This window comes from Arvicola amphibius, chromosome 4 (assembly GCF_903992535.2).
Source record: "Arvicola amphibius chromosome 4, mArvAmp1.2, whole genome shotgun sequence".
In the NCBI taxonomy this organism is placed as follows: Eukaryota; Metazoa; Chordata; class Mammalia; order Rodentia; family Cricetidae; genus Arvicola; species Arvicola amphibius.
This window is the reverse complement of record NC_052050.1, coordinates 67,489,162-67,510,152: the sequence shown is the minus strand read 5'-3', so window position 1 is coordinate 67,510,152 and position 20,991 is coordinate 67,489,162. Positions and strand designations below refer to the sequence as shown.

Sequence of the window (20,991 nt, the reverse complement as noted above, 5' to 3'; positions counted from 1 at the left end):
GGGGAGGGAGAGAGAGAGAGAGAGAGAGAGAGAGAGAGAGAGAGAGAGAGAGAGATTGGTTCTCAGGAGTTAGGCTCCTTGGCTGTTTCCTCTATCCCTAGAAGACCCAGGGAACAGAAGCCTCAGACTGTCTAGACCCAGGGCTGGCAGCCCTGACTCCTGGACAGAATTCTGGCTTCCAGTTACTATACAAACAAGCTTTTATTTTTTCCTAAGATGCTAGATTGGGGGACAGCCTTGTCCCCAGACATGCTCAGACCATGTCAGAGCAAGGTGAGGGAGCTGGAGAGGCTCAACACATGGCCGCGGGCGCCCTGGTGCGCGTCTCGGGCTGGAGCTACAGGTAGGCGGCGGGGCCGGGTGAGGGGAGCAGCAGCACGTAGTCCGCAGGAGGAGGACCAGGACGGGAGGGTCAGGGCTGTGACAGTGGCGGCCGCGAAGTGGCCAGACCGTCGTTCCGTCTGGACCTTCCGACCTGGATTCCAGTCCGGCTGCGCCAGCGGAGTAAAGCCCCTGCGCACCTTTACTCTGGGCCTGGTAGGGGGCAGAGCCATTTCAACTGGCCCAGCTGTTGAGGGGAATCGACACACAGTGGTGTCCGCTCGGTGACCCTCTGTACTTGAGCTTTGGTTGCTGGAGAATCCTGGTCCCTCTCAATTCCCAATCTTCTCGGACCATAAGTCCCTCAGGAAAGGCCCAGAAATACGCTGGTCAGAGGCCATCCGCTCTCCTAGTTTCTCAAGCTCCCTCTCTCGCCTCTCCATGTGACTCTGCCGCCACAGTGTGGTTCCCAGAGCTTGGCTCCAACCCCCTTTTGAGCCCTTGTTTGCCTAGAATTTGAACCTGGGTATGTGCTCTGTCCATGCCAGGGACTGCCTATACCCAGGTGACGCGGCATCCTGTGTTTTTTGTACACCTTCTGGAAGTAGGGTCTCAGTGGGGGCCGCCCCAGGGCTTCAGAGACCAGCTGCTGTGTCACAGAACGGGTGCACAAGGGTGCAGTGTCGTCTATGGTCTTGGAGAATAGGAGTAGAGAGAGGATCAAGGAGACCTAGTCTGGGGTGCGAGGACTTAAGATCTGGTCTTGAACCCCAGGGGCTCTGATTCTAGAAGAGTCAGTGGTGGCGTGCAGTTACAGCCCTCCACAGTACTAAGGGAAGGCCAGAGGCAAGAAGTGGCCTGCACAAGTCCACACAGGAAGTCAGATGGGAGGAGGCCCTTGAAAGGACAGTTTCATTCCAGATGAGCTCTGAGGTTGTCTTTTCCCCTGCACCTCTCCTGTCTCTTGCCCTGGTCTTGCATGCATTGTCTCGGTGTGGTTTTATCCACTGAAAACTTCATCGAATTTCCTGACAAGCCTTGACTGAAGCTCTGGGTCTGGTTGTTTGCCTGGATCCACCTTTACTCTATAGAGCCCCAGACCCGTATCCCAATCACCGCTAGACTTGCCGTGGCCGCAGGAAAGCCCAGATGGCCCAGAATGAATGAGCACTGCACAGCTTGTCTGGTCTCCACTGCCAGTCTTGTCCAGTCTCTGGAATTTCATCCTCCTGGTCTGGTGTTCCACCCTCAAGAGCCTGAGCTCTGAATCCTGAGCACAGCTCACTTATTCTTTGTTCAGGTGACAAGTACCTTCCTCCATCCCCACGACCCTAGCAGACTATGCTGCAACCCCTGCTCTGGGGACAAGGATGGCCATTCCTTATTGTTTGTACTGATGCTCCAAGGTCCTGGTGGCACAGCAGATTCTACAAAGAGCACAATATGGGAGTCCTGCGTGGACAGAAACCTGCTGGGGCCGCCACCAATGCAATAGCATCCTTGCGACAAGTTAGGAGCAATAAGAAAACACACATATGTACACATTTAGTGGTTCATTATATGTTGATGTTTTCATTAAGTACTTTGAGTGTGTGTTAGTATGGGCATAAGTGTCATGGTGCAGTTACAGAAACCAGAGGGGAACTTTCAAGAGTCCATTGTCACTTTCTACCTTAGTGGGGCAAGGTCTCTCTTGTTTCTGCTGCTACATCGTGTATTTGAGGGTAGCTGCTCTACAAGCTTCCAGCTTTCTCCTTCCCATCCCACCACTGGTATGCTGAAATTACGGATATGCCCTGCAACATCTGACTTTTTAAAAGCATTTTATTTTATGCATTTGTGCCCAAGCACATGCAATAGCCTTTGGCATGTGTTGGGTCATCTGGTACTGGAGTTACACTTTGTTGTGAGCCATCATGTGGGTCCTGGGAATCAAACCTAGGTCCTTTGTAAGAGTAGTCAGTGCTCTTAACTACTGAGCCCTCGCTCCAGTCCCTGAATCTGACTTCTCATCTGGGTCCTGGAGATCCAACTCAAGTTGTCAGGCCTGCACAGTGAAGAGTTTTGCCCCATGAGTCACCTTTCTGTCCCGTAAGCTGGTTTTTGTTTGTTTTGCTTTTAATATTTATTTTTATATTTTTATTCTTTATGTGTGTGTTTTGCATGCATGTATGTATGTGTACTGAATGCATGTCTGGTGCCCATGGAGACCAGAAGAGGGCACGGGATCCCCTGGAATTCTGGGTACAGATGATTGTTAACTTCCATGGGGGTGCTGGGCACCAAATCTGGGGCCTCTGCAAAAGCAACAAGTTCTCTTTTTGTTTGCTTGCCTGCTTGTCTGATTTTTTTTTTTTTTTTTTATTTTTTTGGTTTTTCGAGACAGGGTTTCCTTGTAGTTTCTACAGCCTGTCCTGGAACTAGCTCTTGTAGACCAGGCTGGCCTCGAACTCAGAGATCCGCTGCTGCCTCCCGAGTGCTGGGATTAAAGGCGTGCGCCACCACCGCCCGGCTTTTCTTGTCTGATTTTTGAGACAGGCCTTGGCTGGTCTGGAACTTGCTATGTGGGCCAGGCTGATCTCAAACTCATAGACATCCACCTGCCTCTGCTTCCCAAACGCTGGGAAGCAAGTGCTCTTAATGCCTCTCTCCAGCTGTGTTAGCCATTTTTACCTGGTGACTAGAGATCCTTTGTTGTGTCAGACACTCACTAATATGAATTTTCATGGTTTCATTTTTGTTTGCTTGTCTGTTTTTGTTCTTGGTGGTGGTGGCGTTTTGAGACAGACAGACAGAGAGAGAGAGAGAGAGAGAGAGAGAGAGAGAGAGAGAGAGAGAGAGAGAGAGAGAGAGAGAGCTGGTCTCAGGCTCACAACTCACAGAGATCCACCTGCCTCTGCCTCCCAAGTGCTGGGATTAAAGGTGTGTGACACCCCCCCCCCCCGCCCTGCTTCATGGTTTCTTTATAAAAAACATTTTTTAATTTATTTGAATTTGTATGTAGTGGGGAGGAGAGAGAAAATCTGCATGCCACTGTGACAATGAGTCAGTTCTTTCTCCCACATTCCTCCCCAGGATCAAACTCAAGTTGTCAGACTTGGCAGCTGCTTTACCTCCAAGTCATCTCTCCAGCCTCGAAGCCTCCTTTAAGGAAATGTCTTTGCATTCCATGACCTCTGTTTTCAGCATGCCAACATGAACAGGCATGGGTGGTGTATGCCAGCCATGAATTGGGTTTAGAAGGAGTAGGAAGAGAGGAGTTGGGGGATGGCTTAGTTAGTAAAGTGCCTGTTGTACAAGCATATGGGCCCGAGTTCAAATCCCCAATACCCAAGCAAAGAGCAGGGCACTGTTGCTGGGTGTGGAGGGTGAAGCAGAGACAGGATTCCTGGAACTCACTGGCCAGTCAGCCTAGCCACATGAGGTTCAGTAAAAGAGTCTGGCTTAAAAAGTAGAGTGCACCAAGCTTGGTAGTGCACACCTTTAATCTCAGCACTTGGAAGCAGAGGCAGGTGGATCTCCATGAGTTCAAGGGCATCCTGGTTTACTTAGAGAATTCTGGGACAACCAGGGTTACATAACTGAGAGACCCTGTATCAAAAAAAAAAAAAAAAGAGGCAAAGGACATTGAGGAAGAAATCAGACATCAACATCTGCTTCCACATGTGCACACATGTGCATACACACAAACACTTTTTTATTGTTGTTGTTTGTTTTTTTCTAGAGTGTTTCTCTGTGTAGCCTTGACTGTCTTGGAACTAGCTCTGCAGACCAGGCTGGCCTTGAACTCACAGAGATCCTCCTGACTCTGCCTCCCAAATGCTGAAATTGAAGAAAAGCACCACTACTGCCCAACTCTAAAAAAAAAACTTTTTAAAGAAAAGAAAAATTAGGAAGAGGGAGGGAGAGAGAGAGAGAGAGAGAGAGAGAGAGAGAGAGAGAGAGAGAGAGAGAGAGAGAGAGAGAGAGAGGGAGATGGTGTCTAAGCAGCCAGGGTAGACCTTTTTAAAAGAGTTGACTCTCCTCTTAGGCAGTGGTTCTCAATCTGTGGGCTGGTCTCACTGGGCCACATCAAGATGTCTGGCCCTATGCCTAGTGAAGGCTCCCCTGCCTCTCCACTATAGAAAGGCTTTATGCTCCTGTACTCACTCCCAGCAATGTACAGTAAGTAGCCTGCACCTCGGAGAGATGGGTGTAGGATGACCCTGAATTCCAGTGTCTGGGAAGCTAGCTCAAAAGAGCCTGCTTTTGGACCACATGCCAGGTGTGTACCTCCCTAATCTCTGCATCCCCCCCTGCCCGGGCCAAGCAGGTCAAGGGAGACAAACTTCCCCATAGATCCCCAAGCCTCAGTGCTGCTCTCTCCGGACACAGCACAGCCACACAAGTCTTCCCTTTGCTCTGCCTCCCAGCACTGGGGAGGGATCGATTTCCAGCCAGTCCTGCTTGCCTGCAGGCTCTGTTTCTTCCTGATAATGCATAAATAACCTGGTTATGTCCAGGCGGCCGGGGCCTCCCCACCCATTCTGCTGCCTTCCCCAGAAAAGACTAATAGGGAAGGGAGAAGAGGGGCTATAAAGTATGAAGCCTCTTCCTTTACTGCCACCCCCCCCCATCAACTCCCCACACTTCTGACCCTTCCCTTGCCATTCAGCAACTATTTACTTAACATTGACTACATGCCAGGGCTGGTGCCAGGCACTGGGTGACAAATAAGGGCAGGACCTGTCCTCAGGAAGCTTAGGGGTGGGAATGGGAGGAGGAAATAGCAAACAATTACAAAGTAGGGGAATGAGTGACACTGGAGGTCTCTAGGAACCCCAAGACCTCCAAGTGGAGGCCTCTTGGCAAAGCCTAAGGGAGGTGAGTGTCAGCTCGTGGGTGGTCCTAGATGAAAGACAGAGTTGCAGACTCACCCAGTTTATTGTTCTGGAATTTATGGTACTTAAAGGTGACTTATTTCCCTCTCTGAGTTTGGGCTTTGTTGGGGGAAGGGGGGCCATGGCAAGGGCTTTGGGCAGGGTTTGCCTCTAGGAAATTGATTTTGGCTGCAGTGAGCTTGGAGGCATGCCTAGATTCCAGCCAGGGGCTCTGTCACTTAGGACCTGTGTGTGCCTCTGGGTCAGCCACTTCCTCCTCAGAACCCGGGGTTCTCATCTGTTAAAAGCACATAGGGAGATGGGGATCAAGATGAGTATTTTTATGACACACCTGGACCATAAAGGACACAGAGTGGGTGGGGGTGGACAGAGACTGTGAAGCTGCCCCTGCTCCTACCTTGCCCGCCCCCCTTCTTTGGGCTTCTCTGTGATCTCAGAACATTCTTGATCCGTTGTTTATCAGGGAAAGATCACACAGAAAAGCCAACAGAATGGCCAGGAAGCAGCCTGGGCGGGACTGGGGTTTGAGCATGTGCCTGTTCTCAACATTGCTAGAGGTGCCAGTGCAGAGGTGCAACTCTGGAAGGCCCAGTCCCCGAGGCAAGGGAATGAGCCAATTGAGTCAGAACTGAGAATCTCAACCCCTAGAATTGCGCTCTACAATGAGTCCTATTGCCTATGCCATCTCAACTTTTGAAGTTTCTCTACCATACTAAAGGGTAGGAGGAAGATTCTAGAGCTAGGGACCGACCGACCCGGGAGTTGATATGTAAGCCCCGGGTTCTCTATGGTTTAGGAGGCAGCAGGCTGTCCTAATTCTTACCTTAACCATTCACCCAACAACCAATGTATTTTTTTTTTTTAAAGCTTTCAACCAGTCCTGCCAGCGCCAGTCTCCAACTGCACAGCCATGGAGGCCCTGGGTACTGGGAGCGGCCGCACCTCCCCGGCCTCAGCCACTGGAAGCCTGGACTTGCGACGGCTGTCCACGCGCGCCGACTCGGCCTACAGCTCTTTCTCCGCTGCATCTGGTGGTCCGGAGATGCACACACCATCTCCTGGCACCGAGATCCTCCCTTACCTAGACTGGGACTATGTGCGCGTGGTTTGGGGCAGCAAATCCCCTACCCCGCGGGACGCTGTTCTTCCAACTACCCAGCGGCCCGAGCCAGTAGTCGCTGAGCACAGTGACCCGCGGCCCCCAGAGGTCCAAGGAAGCGCGGGATCCCTGAGCAGACAGGACACCCCGCTGCTGTATGCGTTGGCAGCCGAGGCTGAGGCTGGTGCACTCACCGCTGAGCCGCCCAGCCCCCCAGCCTCACGAGCCGCCTACCGCCAGCGGCTGCAGGGTGCGCAGAGACGAGTGCTGCGGGAGACATCTTTCCAGCGAAAGGAGCTCCGCATGAGCCTGCCCGGGCGTCTGCGGCCAGCGATCACCACGCGGCCACCCACGGTGCACACGCGCTCTGCCTCTAGCAGCCACGAGGCAGGAGAAGCGGAGCCGGCGCGCACCCCGGTCCGAGCTCTGGGTGTTCCTGGCCTGGGGCGTCTGGCCAGCCAGCAACGGATGTGCTGTTTCTCAGAGCCAGGCAAACTGCATCGCATGGGTTGGAGCGGCGGACCCACGGGTGAGGGCTTGAGAGAGGCTTGTTCCACCCAGGAGTTGCAGCGTGGGGCGCACGTTAAGTCCAAAAGGCTGCTGCAGGAGACTCAGTCCCTAAGCTCAGTGGAGCTGGACTCGCCGTCCATGAACCTTCGCAGTGCCTGTAGGCCTGCGGGTCGCAGTCAGAGCGTATCAGGCGAGGTCATGGGTCGCCGCACGGGTTCAGAAAGGACTCTGGCCACTGTGCAGGTATGGAAAATAAAGGCTGGTGGGGAGGGCGGCATCTGGGAGACAACTCTATTTCAAGCCACTGTTGTCTTTTCTAGGCTGTTCCTCAAAGGACGGAAACCCCCAGACCTTTACTTCAGATCAAGTTTTCCAGGTGAGAGACATAGGACTCTCTGGGGACAGCGTTGTCTGGAGTCAACTTTCACAGCTCTTGCTTAAAAAGGAATCATGGGTCCTGTATTCATTACTTTTCCTATTATCGTGACCAAATTCCTAACGTAGGGGGCTTAGAGAAGAAATACTTATTTTGGCTCAGGGTTGAAGAGAGTAGAGTCTATTATGGCAGGGCAGGCATGGATTCAGGGAGCACGAGGCTTCTCAGGAAACAGATTCCTGCTGGTGCTCAGCTCTCTTTCTCCTTTCTCAATCTATTGTTCAGTCTAGAACCCCAGCCCATGGGATGGCACTGCCCACATTTGGGGCTGGTCTTCCCTCCTGGGTGACACCCCTCTGGAAACCCCCTCACGGTCAGCCACAGGCGTGTCTCCTAGGTGATTCCAAATCCAGTTAAGCTGACAACGGATTGGTCATTATGAGAAAGTCTACCTCCCTCAGTTCAAGACTCCTGTCTTTTGCAAACTGCATGCACTACTGTTTCTATGGTGCACTAGGAAGACCCTCTTTCACCGTCGTTGTAGGGTCCCTGCCTCTAGGTTCTTGACTCAGAAGGAGGCGGCAGTGGTGTGTCCTGCAGAGGTCCTCCAGAGCAGCCCAGCTGACTCTGGTCAGGGGGTCCCTGAGACCATCACCGAGTCTACTCCGTACCCCTCCCTCCCGGATGACAATGTATTCCTGGAAGAAGCTGAGACACCACCACCTCAAGAGTCTCATGCCCCCCAGGGGCTCCCAACCAGGTGAATCCCCAAGCACAGGGAGACACTCTTCTCACACAGAAACATCTAGAAAATGCCAGAGGGCCAGGAACTCTCTCTGGTAATGTTCAGGTGTTGGGGATGGGGGCAGGCCGTCCTTGAGAAGTCAGCTGGGCAAGAGCCTTCTTTTTCTGATTCAGTAGCTCTTTCACTTCTAGGGATCTCCACGCCTCTGACCAGCAGTCTGAAAACGACTTAATCAAAAAAGCTGGCCAGATTACAGCCTCGGCAGAGAGCCCCTTCCACAAGGGCCCAGGGATCACAGGAGCGGAAGACAATTGGCAAGGCCTGAACGGTTCTGAGGGTTCCTCCAGACCCACAAGCCATAGCCCTCCTGGGACTACAAATGACGTCCCAACCTTTGACACTACTGGACTGCTGACCGCTGGTCCCTCTACAGCTACAGAAAACAATCCCCTCAAGCGTCCCTCGGTCGAAGTCCTGCGACCTTTAGGCTCTGAGACCTCAGGCCTCCCTCACCACACTTCCCTGACCTGGGGCCATCCTGGTCCTAAGCCGACCTGGCCTAGTCGGCGTTTTGAGGAGCTGGTTCAGCAGCTAGCCAGACTGGATCCTTCTTTGAGTGACACTTTTGCTGCCCAGCCCGGTCCAGAGCCTCCTCTGGGTCTGCTGGATGGACTCTTTCCTGCAGCTGCCGCCGAGGTCTTGGCTGCGATAAGGCCAGCCTGTGAGGACCCAGGAGAGGAGACCGCTGGAGCTTCGGAGGCAGGGTGAGCGACAGGCAGGCTTGAGGGACTCCTGATTCTGAGTTTGCAGACTAGGGAAGAAAATCTCAGAGAACTCTGGCTTTGTCCTCAGGTCCTGCGGAAGCCCCTTCACCCAGGAACTGCCGACTGCCCAGGAAGCATCAAGGTCCGAAAACTCTATCCCTCACCCTGTGCCTGACCAGTCAAATGACCAGGGACTCCCAAAACCAAACATCATTCAGGCCAAGAAAGTGAGTCGGGCGTGGTGGGGAAAGCTGGGGTGGTGGGGGAGCTTAGTGTCTGGGAAAACTCCCAGGTTTGGCCCAGTTCTTGAATACCTAGGCCCTCCCTCCAGGTGGAGCTAGCCCACCTTCTCCAGAAAATGCTCCAGGATCTTCACGCTGAGCAGGAGAGACTGCGGGGTAAGGCTGCAGACTGGACCCAATGTCACGAAGACCTGGAGGCTGCGGTGAGCCAAGCCTGTACACCCCGGGAGCTGGAGCGATTTCGTCAGTTCATGACTGATCTAGAGCGCGTGCTTGGTCTTTTGCTGCTGCTGGGCAGCCGCCTGGCCCGTGTGAACCTCGCCTTGGCCAGGGTGGACTCAGACAGCGATCCTGATGAGAGGGTAAAAGAGGCTAAGGCTTGGGGAAGGAGCTGGGCTAGGAGGGCCTGCGGTCTACAGCCCGGACAATCCCCGGAGCAGCGGTGCTCACTGCGCCCTCTCCCGGTGGTTCCAGGCCTCGCTGCTGCAGCGGCTGCGGCTTCTACAGCGACAGCAGGAGGACGCCAAGGAGCTGAAGGAGCACGTGGCGCGGCGGGAGCAAGCCCTGCGTCAGGTGTTGGAGCGGGAGCTGCCCGCAGAGCATCTGCGCTCCTATTGTGTGCTGCTGGCCGCCAAGGCCCGGATCCTATCCCAGCAGCGCAGCCTGGATGACCGAATCCGATTCCTTAAGGAACAGCTGGACACCATCTGGAACGACTTCAGTTATCACCCCCTTTCTCCCAGACTGTCCTGGGCCCCAGGAATCCGTCCTCTGAATAAGCCACTTTTTCCTGCTACCCCTATCTAGTTACAGGTGGTGGACGTGAGGGTAGTGTTCAGTCTCACCCGCCACTGGGGTCATGCTTTATATGGAGAGAGCTTTCCCTTGAGGGATTAGAGAGGCTTCAGACTAGGCCTTCCCGGGACACATTTCCCCACAGGGTTCTCTGGGGGGCCTTACTCAAGCTTATGATTATTTGGGAATAAATGTATGGGTCTTACAAACTGCAGTATTCAGCAGGGCGGTGGTAGCACAGACCCTTAATCCCAGCACTCCAGAGGCAGAGGCAGGTGAATCCCTGTGAGTTCAAGGCCATCCTGGTCTACAGAGTGAGCTCCAGGATAGCCAGGGCTGTTACACAAAGAAACCCCCTTCTCAAAAAACAAAACAAAACCCCAACAACAACAAAAACAAAACAATATCCCCCCCCCCCAAAAAATCAAAAAACTGCAGTATTCAAACATGGCCTGGTGGTAATGTAGCTGTAATCCTAGCTACATGGGAGGCTGAGGCAGGGAGATTTTAAATTCGAGGCCTACCTGGACTACACATGGAGCTAAAAGCCAGGCTGGGCAACTTAGGAGACTCTGCCTCATGATAAAATGTAAAAAGAGGGCTGGAGAGATGGCTCAGCAGTTAAAACCACTTGCTGTTCTTCCAGAAGATCTGTGTTTGCTCTCCAATATCCATATTGTATGGCTCACACCCACCTGTGACTCTGGCCCCAGGGGATCTGACACCCTCTGATCTGCACACAGTTGGTGCACAGACATACATGCAAGCAAAACACACACCCCCACAAATAAATAAAATTCTAAAATAACTTAAAGAGGAGACTGCAGATAGAGTTGGGTTGCAGAGTGCTTGCTTGACACGTGTGAGACCCTAGGTTCACTCCCTGGTACAGCGTAGACAAAAGAGCACAAGGCCCATACGCGCCTCTTGCGGTGGCGAGTCCCTCTGTCAGAGCTGGTGGGAGGCAGAGGAGTCAAGACAGAACACTGTAGCTTAAGACACAAACAGTATTGTGACTTATTTTCTAATAAATTTTCTTAGATAGGCATGTATGGGACATTCCTTTACACTGTGTGAGTATGCATCACTGTGATTGGGTTAGTAAAGACCCTGACTGGGCAATAGTTGGACAGGTAGAGGTTACGCGGGACTTATAGAAAAAAGAGGGCACAGAGATGAAGAAGAGGAGTCTCAGAATCAGGAGGAGACAGGGAGAGGAGGAGATGAACTTGTACTGAGCAAAGGTATTGAGTCACGTGGTAGAGTGTAGATAAGAAATATGGGTTAATTTAATATGTAAAAGCTAGCAGAGTGGTAGTGGCACATGCCTTTAACCCCAGCACTTGGGAGGCAGAGGTAAGAGGGTCTCTGTGAGTTCAAGGCCAGCCTGGTCTAGAGTGAATTCCAGGACAGTCAGGATTGTTACATGGATAAACCCTGTTTCGAAAAAAACAGAACAAACAAAATCAGAAAATAAAATGTAAGAGTTAGCTAGCAATAGGCCTGAGCTATTGGCCAAGCATTTATAATTAATATTAAGTCTCTGTGTGTTTATTTTGAAGCTGACATCCAAAACTCCACCTACGGGCCAGTGTTGTCTGCACAGGTTGGGGGGTAAAAGGGAAGGGGTTTGTTGACAAATGGCAGTTGTCCTGGCTCGCCAGAGTTGAAGAGGGCCTTGGTGGAATATCAGTCTGGCCCCACTGAGGAGCACGCCACTAACCACTAGCAATTGCTAACTACCCGGGTAACAAAATCGCTACCACAAAAGCTTAGGTCTTGGGCCAGTGAGACGACTCAGGCGGTAAAGGGGCTTTCTGTACAAACTTGATAACCTGAGTTCAAAGTCCAGATTCCACAGGAGAGAGCCAGCTCTCAGAAGTTGTCCTTTGACCCAACACGAGTGCCATGGCATTCATACATACTCAAACATGGTCCTTTTTTTTTCTTTTGGTTTTTCGAGACAGGGTTTCTCTGTAGCTTTGGAGCCTATCCTGGAACTAGCTCTTGTAGACCAGGCTGGTCTCGAACTCACAGAGATCCGCCTGCCTCTGCCTCCCGAGTGCTGCTGGGATTAAAGGCGTGCGCCACCGCCGCCCGGCTCAAACATGGTCTTTTTCCAACTGTCATCAACCAACTACACCCCCTCCAAAAAATAATAAGAAAGTCCACTGAATTTAGAGTCTCTCATCACAGCACCTGCCAAGCCAAGGTGGGAGGTTTTTCCTAAGAGCATTGAGTCATAGGCTGACCTAGCAACATATAGAGAGCGTCAAACACATCTCAAACCATGAACAAAACTGACCTTATCCAGCTTTTAGTCTGAGACCAGTTCTGGATCAGCCAGGCCAGAAGAGAACAGAGGATAGGAGCTGAAGATGAGGAAGAGGGTACCCAGAAATAGTGGGTGTGAGACCTGGAGGCCCAGAAAGGTAGTGAGGGCTTGTACTGTATTGGGGAAAGGCTGACCTTGGGTAGTCTGTGATAGCCCCAAACACAGGACAAATCCCTCTCCATTTGTGCAGGGGCCCTGAGTGCACAGTTCTGCAGATGAATATGAGACCAACTTGAATATCGAAGCTGCAAACATTGGGATAAGAATATTTGCTCGCAAAAGCTCAGGGTATTTTGGAAGTTGGACACATTAAAAGGCGCGCGCGCGCGCGTGTGTGTGTGTGTGTGTGTGTGTGTGTGTGTGTGTGTGTATTTAATACCACTGACCCCAAAGTGAGAAATCTGCTTCTGGGCTTGTTTTCTGATGCGTTCTGTCACTCAGTGCAACTGGCTGTGAATTTTAAATGGTCGTATTCATACTAAAAACGTTAGTTGCAACAGTCGGGCTATTGAGCATAGAACAATGTTCACATTGTGATGTTTTGTAAAAAAAAAGCATATGGGGATCATATGAGGCCATTGCGGCTTCTAACATTGTGCTTGCCATGTTGCTTTGAACCCCGTGGGTGGGCCCGGACTCCAAGACCATAGCAGAGCCAGCTCTCTTGGAAGTTCCTAATTTCTGCCTATTGCTCTACACAGTGTCCTTTGCATGCTTTCGTTACGATGTTATTAGAACCACACCTGACAATGTCCACTAAGTCAATGGAAAGTCAAAGCACTTCGAGCTTAGGGGTGTGGATAGAGACAACTGCCATCTTTTGGCTAAGCGAACCTTGGTGCTGTGCTGGATTTTTCCAAGGGGGAATAACGAGGTTTCTGTGCTCCACCCTTCTAGTTAGGTAGAGCATCCTCCTCTCCCTGATAGAACCACAGTTCCAGCGCTTATTCTTGTGTCTAGCCTTCCTTGTCTCCTTCTTGCCTCGGTTTTTCTCTCTGTCCAATCGATGATTTCTTTTGAGGGCACACAGAAGTTCAAGACAGAGGTTCTGTTTCAGCATCCCAGACCTCAAGATATTGGAGATACCTGAAATCTGATGCGTTGACCCTGCGGCGCACCGCCAGCAGAGGACACTGTTCCCTTTCCATGGAAGCTTCCACCCACACTGTGGCCACCCGCCGCCTAGCAAACTGGCACACCCTCCAGGCTAGCCTTGGCCTGGCTCTGATTGGCAATGTCCCTATTGGGTTTGAAAGCTGGAACTGAGCCTTTTGCTTCTGTCGGAAAGAAATTCTGACTAACTAAGAAGAAAAGGGCTGGCTCGCTTTTCACAGCCACAAGGCCTACTTTGGGAAATTGTTGACTGAATGAGATGTGCCAGGGAAGGAAGGCGGGGATGTGGACCCAGAGCATCCATCCTGGAATGTATCTATCTGTCCGCCGCCTCCGCCTCTTGAGCGACTTGGTGTCGTGCACGCCTCCTGCTGCTAGAGGCGGCGCCCTGGGCTTTGCTGGATGTTTGGCTTGGGCTGCTGTTGCTGGGCAACAGGCATCACCGCGGCCTCCCGCTCATCCCGCCCCCGCTACTCCTCCTCCCAAGAATTTAATTGGCGTACTTTTTTACTTTCATACTATAAATTGGAAATGGAATGGGGAAAGCTGTGTTCCTCTGCGCCCCAAGCTGTCGAGAACATTCTGCTCGTTACAAAATGTACCTAGGCCAGCGACTAGCAGAAACTCTGGGGTGTCCTCATTGAAATTGATGGAGGCGCTCGCCATTCAGATGGCAGAGGCTCCCGGGGGAGGTTAGGGCAAATGCGCTGTGCCCAGAAGAGGTGAATGGTGGGGACTGAGGATAGGACACTCACTGTGAAGAAATCCTCTCAAGACCCTAGTATTATTACTGTCACAGCCAGGCCACTGCTTGTTATCTTTGGTATTTAAGTCACTCTGCACTTCCCACCAAGAGAATTTGTTTTCCTCTGAGAGAGGGATGGATTAAGGCATTTTCTTTCTCCTCCCCCACCTCACCCTCTCCTTTCCTCTGCTACGCCCCCCACCTCGCTTCTAAGTCGTCTCTTTTCCCTCCCTCTTCCCTTTCCACATCCTCTCCTCCCTGGCTCCCTTTCACTTCCCTCAGAGGTTCAAGTCCAGAGGTGTGTCTGTTCCCCCACAGTGAGGCCAGTTCCTGTAGACAAAGGCCACCTGGAGAGGAATAACGAATCTATTTATGGAACCATTACAAAAGATCACACAAGGGGCTGGAGAGATGGCTCAGAGGTTAAGAGCACTGCCTGTTCTTCCAAAGGTCCTGAGTTCAATTCCCAGCAACCACATGGTGGCTCACAACCATCTGTAATGAGGTCTGGTGCCCTCTTCTGGTCTGCAGGCATACATGCAGACAGAATACTGAGAATACTGTACACATAATAAATAAGTAAATCTTAATCCCAGCACTCGGGAGGCAGAGGCAGGCGGATCTCTGTGAGCTCGAGACCAGCCTGGTCTACAAGAGCTAGCACCAGGACAGGCTCTAAAGCTGCAGAGAAACCCTGTCTCAAAAAACCAAAACAAACAAACAAATAAATAAATAAATCTTAAAAAAAGATCACACAATTTCTTCCAGCTCCCCCTTTAAGTTTTATCTATGTTTTATTTTGTGTGCATTTTGCCTGTATGTATGTCTGTACACTGCGTGCGTGCTTGGTGGTGGCTTTGGAGGAAAGAAGAAGAAATCGAATCTCCTGGATCTGAAGTTACAGAGATGGTTGTGAACCACCATGAGAATGCTGGGAACAGAGCAACCAGGGAGTGCTCTATACTCCCGAGCTACCTCTTTAGCCCCCTGGGAGCATCTTTATAAAGATTGACGGGTGCTTCAGCTCACTTGGTGGATGTTTAGGTGAGTAAGGTAAGGATAGTTGAGGAAAACGAGTTAAGAAAGACAGCATTCACTTGGGAGGCAGAAGCAGGCGGGTATTTGTGAGTTTGAGGCCAGCCTGGTCTACAAAGTGAGTTCGAGGACAGCCAGGACTACACAGAGAAACCCTGTCTCGAACCACTCCCCCAAAGGAAGAAAGATAACTAAGTGAATAAAGACAGCGGATGCCAAGCTCGACAACCTGAGTTTCGTCTCTGGGACCTGCACAGCAGAAGGGAAGGACTGACTTCTGAAAGTCACTCTCCGACCTCCACACATGTGCCACGTATCGTGTATGCCCACACACATACGCATAAAATACTTTAAAATGTAATAAAAAGCTCAGTGGGGGTGGTGCACACCTTTAATCCCAGCACTCGGGAGGCAGAGGCAGGCGAATCTCTGTGAGTTTGAGGGCAGCCTGGTCTATAGAGCGAGTTCCAGAACAGCCTCCAAAGCTACAGAGAAACCTGTCTTGAAAAAAAAGTAATAAAATATTAAAAGAATTATATTGTTTATTCTGAAGATGATAGCTGTTATTTTGAGACAGGGCCTCAAGTAGCCCAGGCTAGCCTTGAACTCCATATGTAACAACACTCAGGATGAGATTGAATCCCTGATCTTATGCCTTCACCACATGGGGTTACAGGTATGTACCACCAGACCCACTGTTCACTAATTCTGTTGTAAAAATAAGTTAAATAAATAAATAAATAAATAAATAAATAAATAAATAAAAAAGTCTTACTTATGTAGCCCTGACTGGCCTGGGACTTGCAAAGTAGAGCAGGCTGGCCTGGAACTCACAGAGATCCTCCTGCCTCTGTCTCTTGAGTGCTGGGATTGAAGACAGACACCATCATGTCCGTCTTAGAATAAAAAAATATTTTTCGGTACATAGCAAGTGTATAAACTGACTGCATGACCACTCCAAGGTATGGTTAAGTGGAAAGTTCCTGTTGTGGCTATGAGGGAGAGTATGACCAGAGGCATCTGGAAGAGTCTAGAGCAGCCAGAAGAAGTAGTGGATTGCTATGGCCCGCAGACTGGACCTGCCATGAGGGGGGAGGGTGAGAGAGGAAGGCAAAGAGAATGCCAGTGGAGGAGACCAAGAGCAGGCACGGCTGAAGTAGGAAGGGTATAGGAAGGATGAGAAGCTGGGGAGAGGGAAGCCCATGGGCTGGAGAATAGGGCAAGGGAGGAGGAAGAGCCAGGAAGCCAGCGTGGACTCTGAAGTGTGTAGCTGGAACTTGTGATCCTGCAGGAGCCTGGAGGCCAGCGTGCATGCTGGTATGTGAGTAGGCACCACAGATAGCCATTTGCCCCTTTTGCCAGTGAGAAGAGGTTTGGCTCATTTGGTAGTTTCTGAGGGATGCTGGATTTGTTTAATCACCAGAATTTGGACCTGACAGCGAGACCCCGTCTCAAAAACAAAACCTATTTTATGTGTATGGGTGTTTTGCCTGCATGTACGTCTCTCCTAGTGCCTGTAGAGTCCAGAAAAGGATGTCAGGTCCCCTGGAACTTGAGTCGCAGATGGTTGTGAACAGTCGTGTGAGTGCTGGTACTAGAACCCAGGTCCTCTGGAAAAGCAGTCAGTGCTCTTAACTGCTGAGCCACACCTTCCAGCCCTGTTGATTCTATTTTAATTAAAGTGCAAAAGTACAAAAAAAAAAGTACAAAGAACTTGAGATGTTTCCCTTCTGTGGAAAATTATGTTTTCTAATAGAATGGAGTGTATTGGTTTGCAAACACGAATGTGGCAAAAGAATGACGATCAAGTAAAGCAAACCTGAATGTCAGCGCGGTACGGTCTAGGGTGCAGCCATACACCCGTGGAAGCCACTCAGAGCCTCTGGTTGCCCTGAGGATCTTCAAGAGTTCAAATTATCCACCCCGTGCTCCTCCTCCTCATAGCCTGCAGGAAGGGGACTGCCAGTCTTCTGTCCCCAGAGTGAGGAGATAGAGTGTGGACAATAGCCCAGAGTCAGTGTTTTCCGTTTCTGTCCACATGATAAAGTGTCCTGACAGAAGCAACCTAAGGGAGTGAGGTTTTGACCAGAGTGGCTGTTCCAGGCCCGGTTCATCTTGGCAGAGAACTCTAGGCCACAGGAGGCTGGAGAAGCTGATCACATGGCGTCCACAATCAGGAAAGAAACGAATGCAGGCATGGGGGTGCTCTGCTCTCTTTTCCTCTCACACAGTCCAGGATTCCCTGCCCAGGGAAGTGGGTCCACCCCCAATTAAAATCAATTAATATAATCAAGGTAATCCCCACACAGGTGTGCCCAGAGGCCCATCTCTCAGCTGATCCTAAAGTCTTTCATGTTGCTAGCACTAACCAGCACAGTCAATAGGAATATTCCTGATGAGACCAAGATGCCACTCTGCCGCTTACTGGAAGTGAGCCTGGACAAGTTTCTTCCCACGTTTGCAGCCTTTAGTTTCCTGACTTAAAACCTCGACAATGATGGGCTGGGGACATGGCTCAGGACTTAAGAGCTTGCTGAGTCAGTACCAAAACCAGAGTTCAGATCCTGGAACCCATGCAAATGCCAGACAGGCATGGTCGCGCAGCTCTAACTCTAGCCTCTAGGCAGAGACACAGGATCCCTAGAGCGAGTTGGCTAGGGACACTAGCCAGATCCATGAATTCTGGATTGATTGAGAGACCCTGGCTCATTGCATAAGGTGAGAGAGTGATTGAAAATTATTTTATCTATCAACCTCAGGCCTCCACATGCATATACATGCATGCACATGCACAAACACACAGACAAATGGGGTGAGTGAGGAAAACATCCAGATGCTAAGAGTCTATACTATACACATGGCTTGGTTAATAACTGTGACATACTGAAACTGGGCCTGGAACGGACTTAACAGACACAGCTTAGGGATGCATTACCCGTGCCCTGAATCTTCATCAGCCAGGCAGGGCGGCTTGTTCAATAATAAACCTCATCTCCGTCAAAGGCAGTGCAAAGCATATTAGCAAGCTTTCTGTAGCTGTGACTCACGTCTAACAACTTGTCTTCCATGAAAAGGATTCAATTCTCCTCCTTTGGCAACCTTTACCACCTAAGTTGCCTTAGAGTTCATCTTCTATTATATTTACTTATTTACATGTGTCTGGATATATTTTGTGGTGTGTGTGTATTGATGTGGGTGCAAATGTGTGTGTCCGCATGCACATGTATGCCCACATATATGGTTCCCAAAAGACAACCTCAGGTGCTATTCCTTAGATGCTATCCACTTGGGTTTTTCATTTGATTTGGTCTTTTTTCCCCCTGTGGATTTTTGTTCATTTGTTTGTTTCATTTTGAGACAGGGTCACTCAGTAGCCTGGAACTCTCCAGAGGCTAGGCTGGCTGTCCAGTGACTTCCAGGGAACTACCTATCCATTTCTGCTGCCCCAGCGCTGACGTTACAAAGACATGCCACCACACCCGGCCTCTAAAAATTATTCAGATTTATTTATTTTTGTGCATGAGTGTTTTGCTTGTATGCTACCTGAGTGCCTGGTGCCCATGGAAGTCAGAAAATATGTCTGATCTCTTGAACTGAAGTTCAGAGGTTGTGAGCCACCATGTAGGTGCTGGGAACCAAAGCCCAGTCCTCTGAAAGAGCAGCCAGTGCCCTTAAACCCTGAGTCATTTCTCCAGCACCAACACTAAGCTTTTTGTTTGTTTCCTTTTTGGTTTTTCAAGACAGGGTTTCTCTGTAGCTTTGGAGCTTGTCCTGGAACTAGCTCTTGTAGACCAGGCTGGTCTCGAACTCACAGAGATCCGCCTGCCTCTGCCTCCCGAGTGCTGGGATTAAAGGTGTGCGCCACCACCGCCCAGCTGTTTGTTTCCTTTTTTGCAACAGGGTCTCTCTCTGTAGCCCTGGATGGTCTGGAACTCACTTTGTAGACCATGCTGGTCTTGAGCTCACAGAGATCCACCTGCCTTTGATTCTCAAGTGCTAGGATTAAAGGCAGGTCCCTCTACACCTGGCCACCAGGAGGGTTTTTTTTTTTTGTTTTGTTTTGTTTTGTTTTTTTTAATGTGGATTCTTAGTGCTGGGCAGTGGTGGCACACACCTTTAATCCCAGCACTCCGGAGGCAGAGGCAGGTGGATCTCTGTGAGTTCGAGGCCAGCCTGGTCTACAAGAGCTAGTTTCAGGACAGGTTCCAAAGCTACAGAGAAACCCTGTCTCGAAAAAACCAAAATAAATAAATAAATAAAATAAAATAAAAAATAGAAAAATAAATGTAGGTTCTTAGTATCTAATTCGGGTTCATGTGTTTGTGAAGCAAGCACTTAACCAACTCAGCTCCCTCTCCAGCCCCCAACCTATGTTTTTCCTTTAAAAATTAAATATACAGTTCTTGAAAACTTCCCACACGCTGTCGTTCTCACTGGCTTCCCTCACAGTTCCAGAACAGTCCTGGCTTGCAAGAAAACAGCAACGGTTCCTAACACCCGGGCTGTGGGTTTATTAATTCTTAACTCTTAGCGAATGATTTCTTTCACTTGGAGGTTTGCAGGATACTGGAGAAATATGAAGATTCTTCTGGAGGCTGAAATAGCTCTCCTGGGAGGTAAGTTCTTAGTAATTGCTGGTTTTTTACTGCTCCGTTAGCTGGGATCCTGTCTCTCAAGGCTCACACATCATATCTATGCCTGGGACCTTTGTCATCCCATCTCAGTCAGGCTTTTCCTTCACCGCAGAAAATCTCTAATGTTTCATCCTGTCTCCTGGAGCTTCAACTATGCAAATTGCTGTGATTATTGCCTTCCCACAATTTCTCTGCAGAGGCAGAAGATTTAATTTGCATTTTAAAATAATTCATGCAGGCTAGAGTTCCAGGCGAAATAAGAAGAAAGAATCAGCCCAGGGCCTGCATTTATCCGTGGTTCGTGAGTCCTTTCTTTTGCAGAGAAACCTGAACTCTTTGGATGAAGAATGCGTGAAAGAGGCAGGGAAAATCTGAGGGAAAGGGGAGACATTACATAGATATAGAGACATAGATAACAGAAGCAGGATGTAGCTAGTGGGTAATGTTTGCCTAGTAAAGGAGACACCCTTGGATTCAATCTTTAGCCCTGGGTAGCCGGGGTAGAGTAGGGTGGGGTGGGATGGTGGGGTGGGGTGGGGTGTGGGATGCATGATGGTCTAGCAGGTAAAAGCGTTTGCCTGGCAAGCCTGACAATCTACATCCTGGAGCTCACAGCGGAAGGAGAGAACCCACCCCTAATTATCTTCTGACCTCTGTGGCACACGAGGACCCACATTCCCTCCTTCTCACATACGACAAGACAACAATGTTTGAAAGATTTGTTTTTATTTGTGTGTGGGGGGGTGTGTCTATGGAGAGGTATGCAGTCCAGAGTTGCAGGAGGTTGTGAGATGCCTTATGTGGGTGCTGGGAACCAAACTGGGGTCCATCGCAAGAGCATTATATGATTTCAATCGCTGAGCCATTTCTCCAGCCCCAATAATAACATTTCTTTAAATAAGGAAAAACAATTATAGCTAAGAGAAGTATATCTCACACAAGCAGAAATAGAAACAGGAACTATTTATTTCGTGGCTTTAAATCATTCCATGAATGACTGCTGGACTATCTTTAATGATTTCAAAGGTCTCACTGACGTATATTGGGGGTGAAGTCACACTCCCCTGTGCCACAAGAACCATTCAGCACGACTGATGACATGCAAACATAGTTTCCAAAAACAGCAACATCATGATAGGATACAAAAAGTTGATTGAATAAATAGATTTCACATTTTTTTTTCTTTAAAGGGGGGAGAGAGGGGTACTATTATGATTCTACCATCCCCAACCGGAAATCTTGGGCAGAGCCACAAGCCTGCTCCATTCACAGGAAGGAACAAAGGTCCAGAAGTTACACCGCTCAGTCTAGGTCACTGGACCAAGTTCTGCACTGGTAGTTCAAGTGTTTTTGTTTTAAAATGGATATCATACACTTATTTGGTCAGAACTTTCATA

The 20,991-nt window shown here is 49.9% G+C and overlaps 1 protein-coding gene across 2 annotated transcripts; it reads left to right on the top strand.

Annotated features, from left to right (window-relative positions):
* The first annotated feature begins 307 nt into the window (after positions 1-307).
* Shroom1 (shroom family member 1) lies at positions 308-10,546 on the top strand. 2 transcript variants are annotated; one of them, XM_038328576.1, is made up of 8 exons: positions 308-343; positions 6,069-7,053; positions 7,131-7,186; positions 7,731-7,946; positions 8,123-8,695; positions 8,784-8,922; positions 9,027-9,299; positions 9,412-10,546. In XM_038328576.1, the coding sequence occupies exons 2-8, from the start codon at positions 6,112-6,114 to the stop codon at positions 9,742-9,744; spliced, it is 2,532 nt and encodes an 843-aa protein (XP_038184504.1). In that variant the 5' UTR covers positions 308-343; positions 6,069-6,111; the 3' UTR covers positions 9,745-10,546. The 2 variants fall into 2 exon arrangements, with proteins under 2 accessions (XP_038184504.1, XP_038184505.1); XM_038328577.1 differs by lacking the exon at positions 7,731-7,946.
* Positions 10,547-20,991: the final 10,445 nt, after the last annotated feature.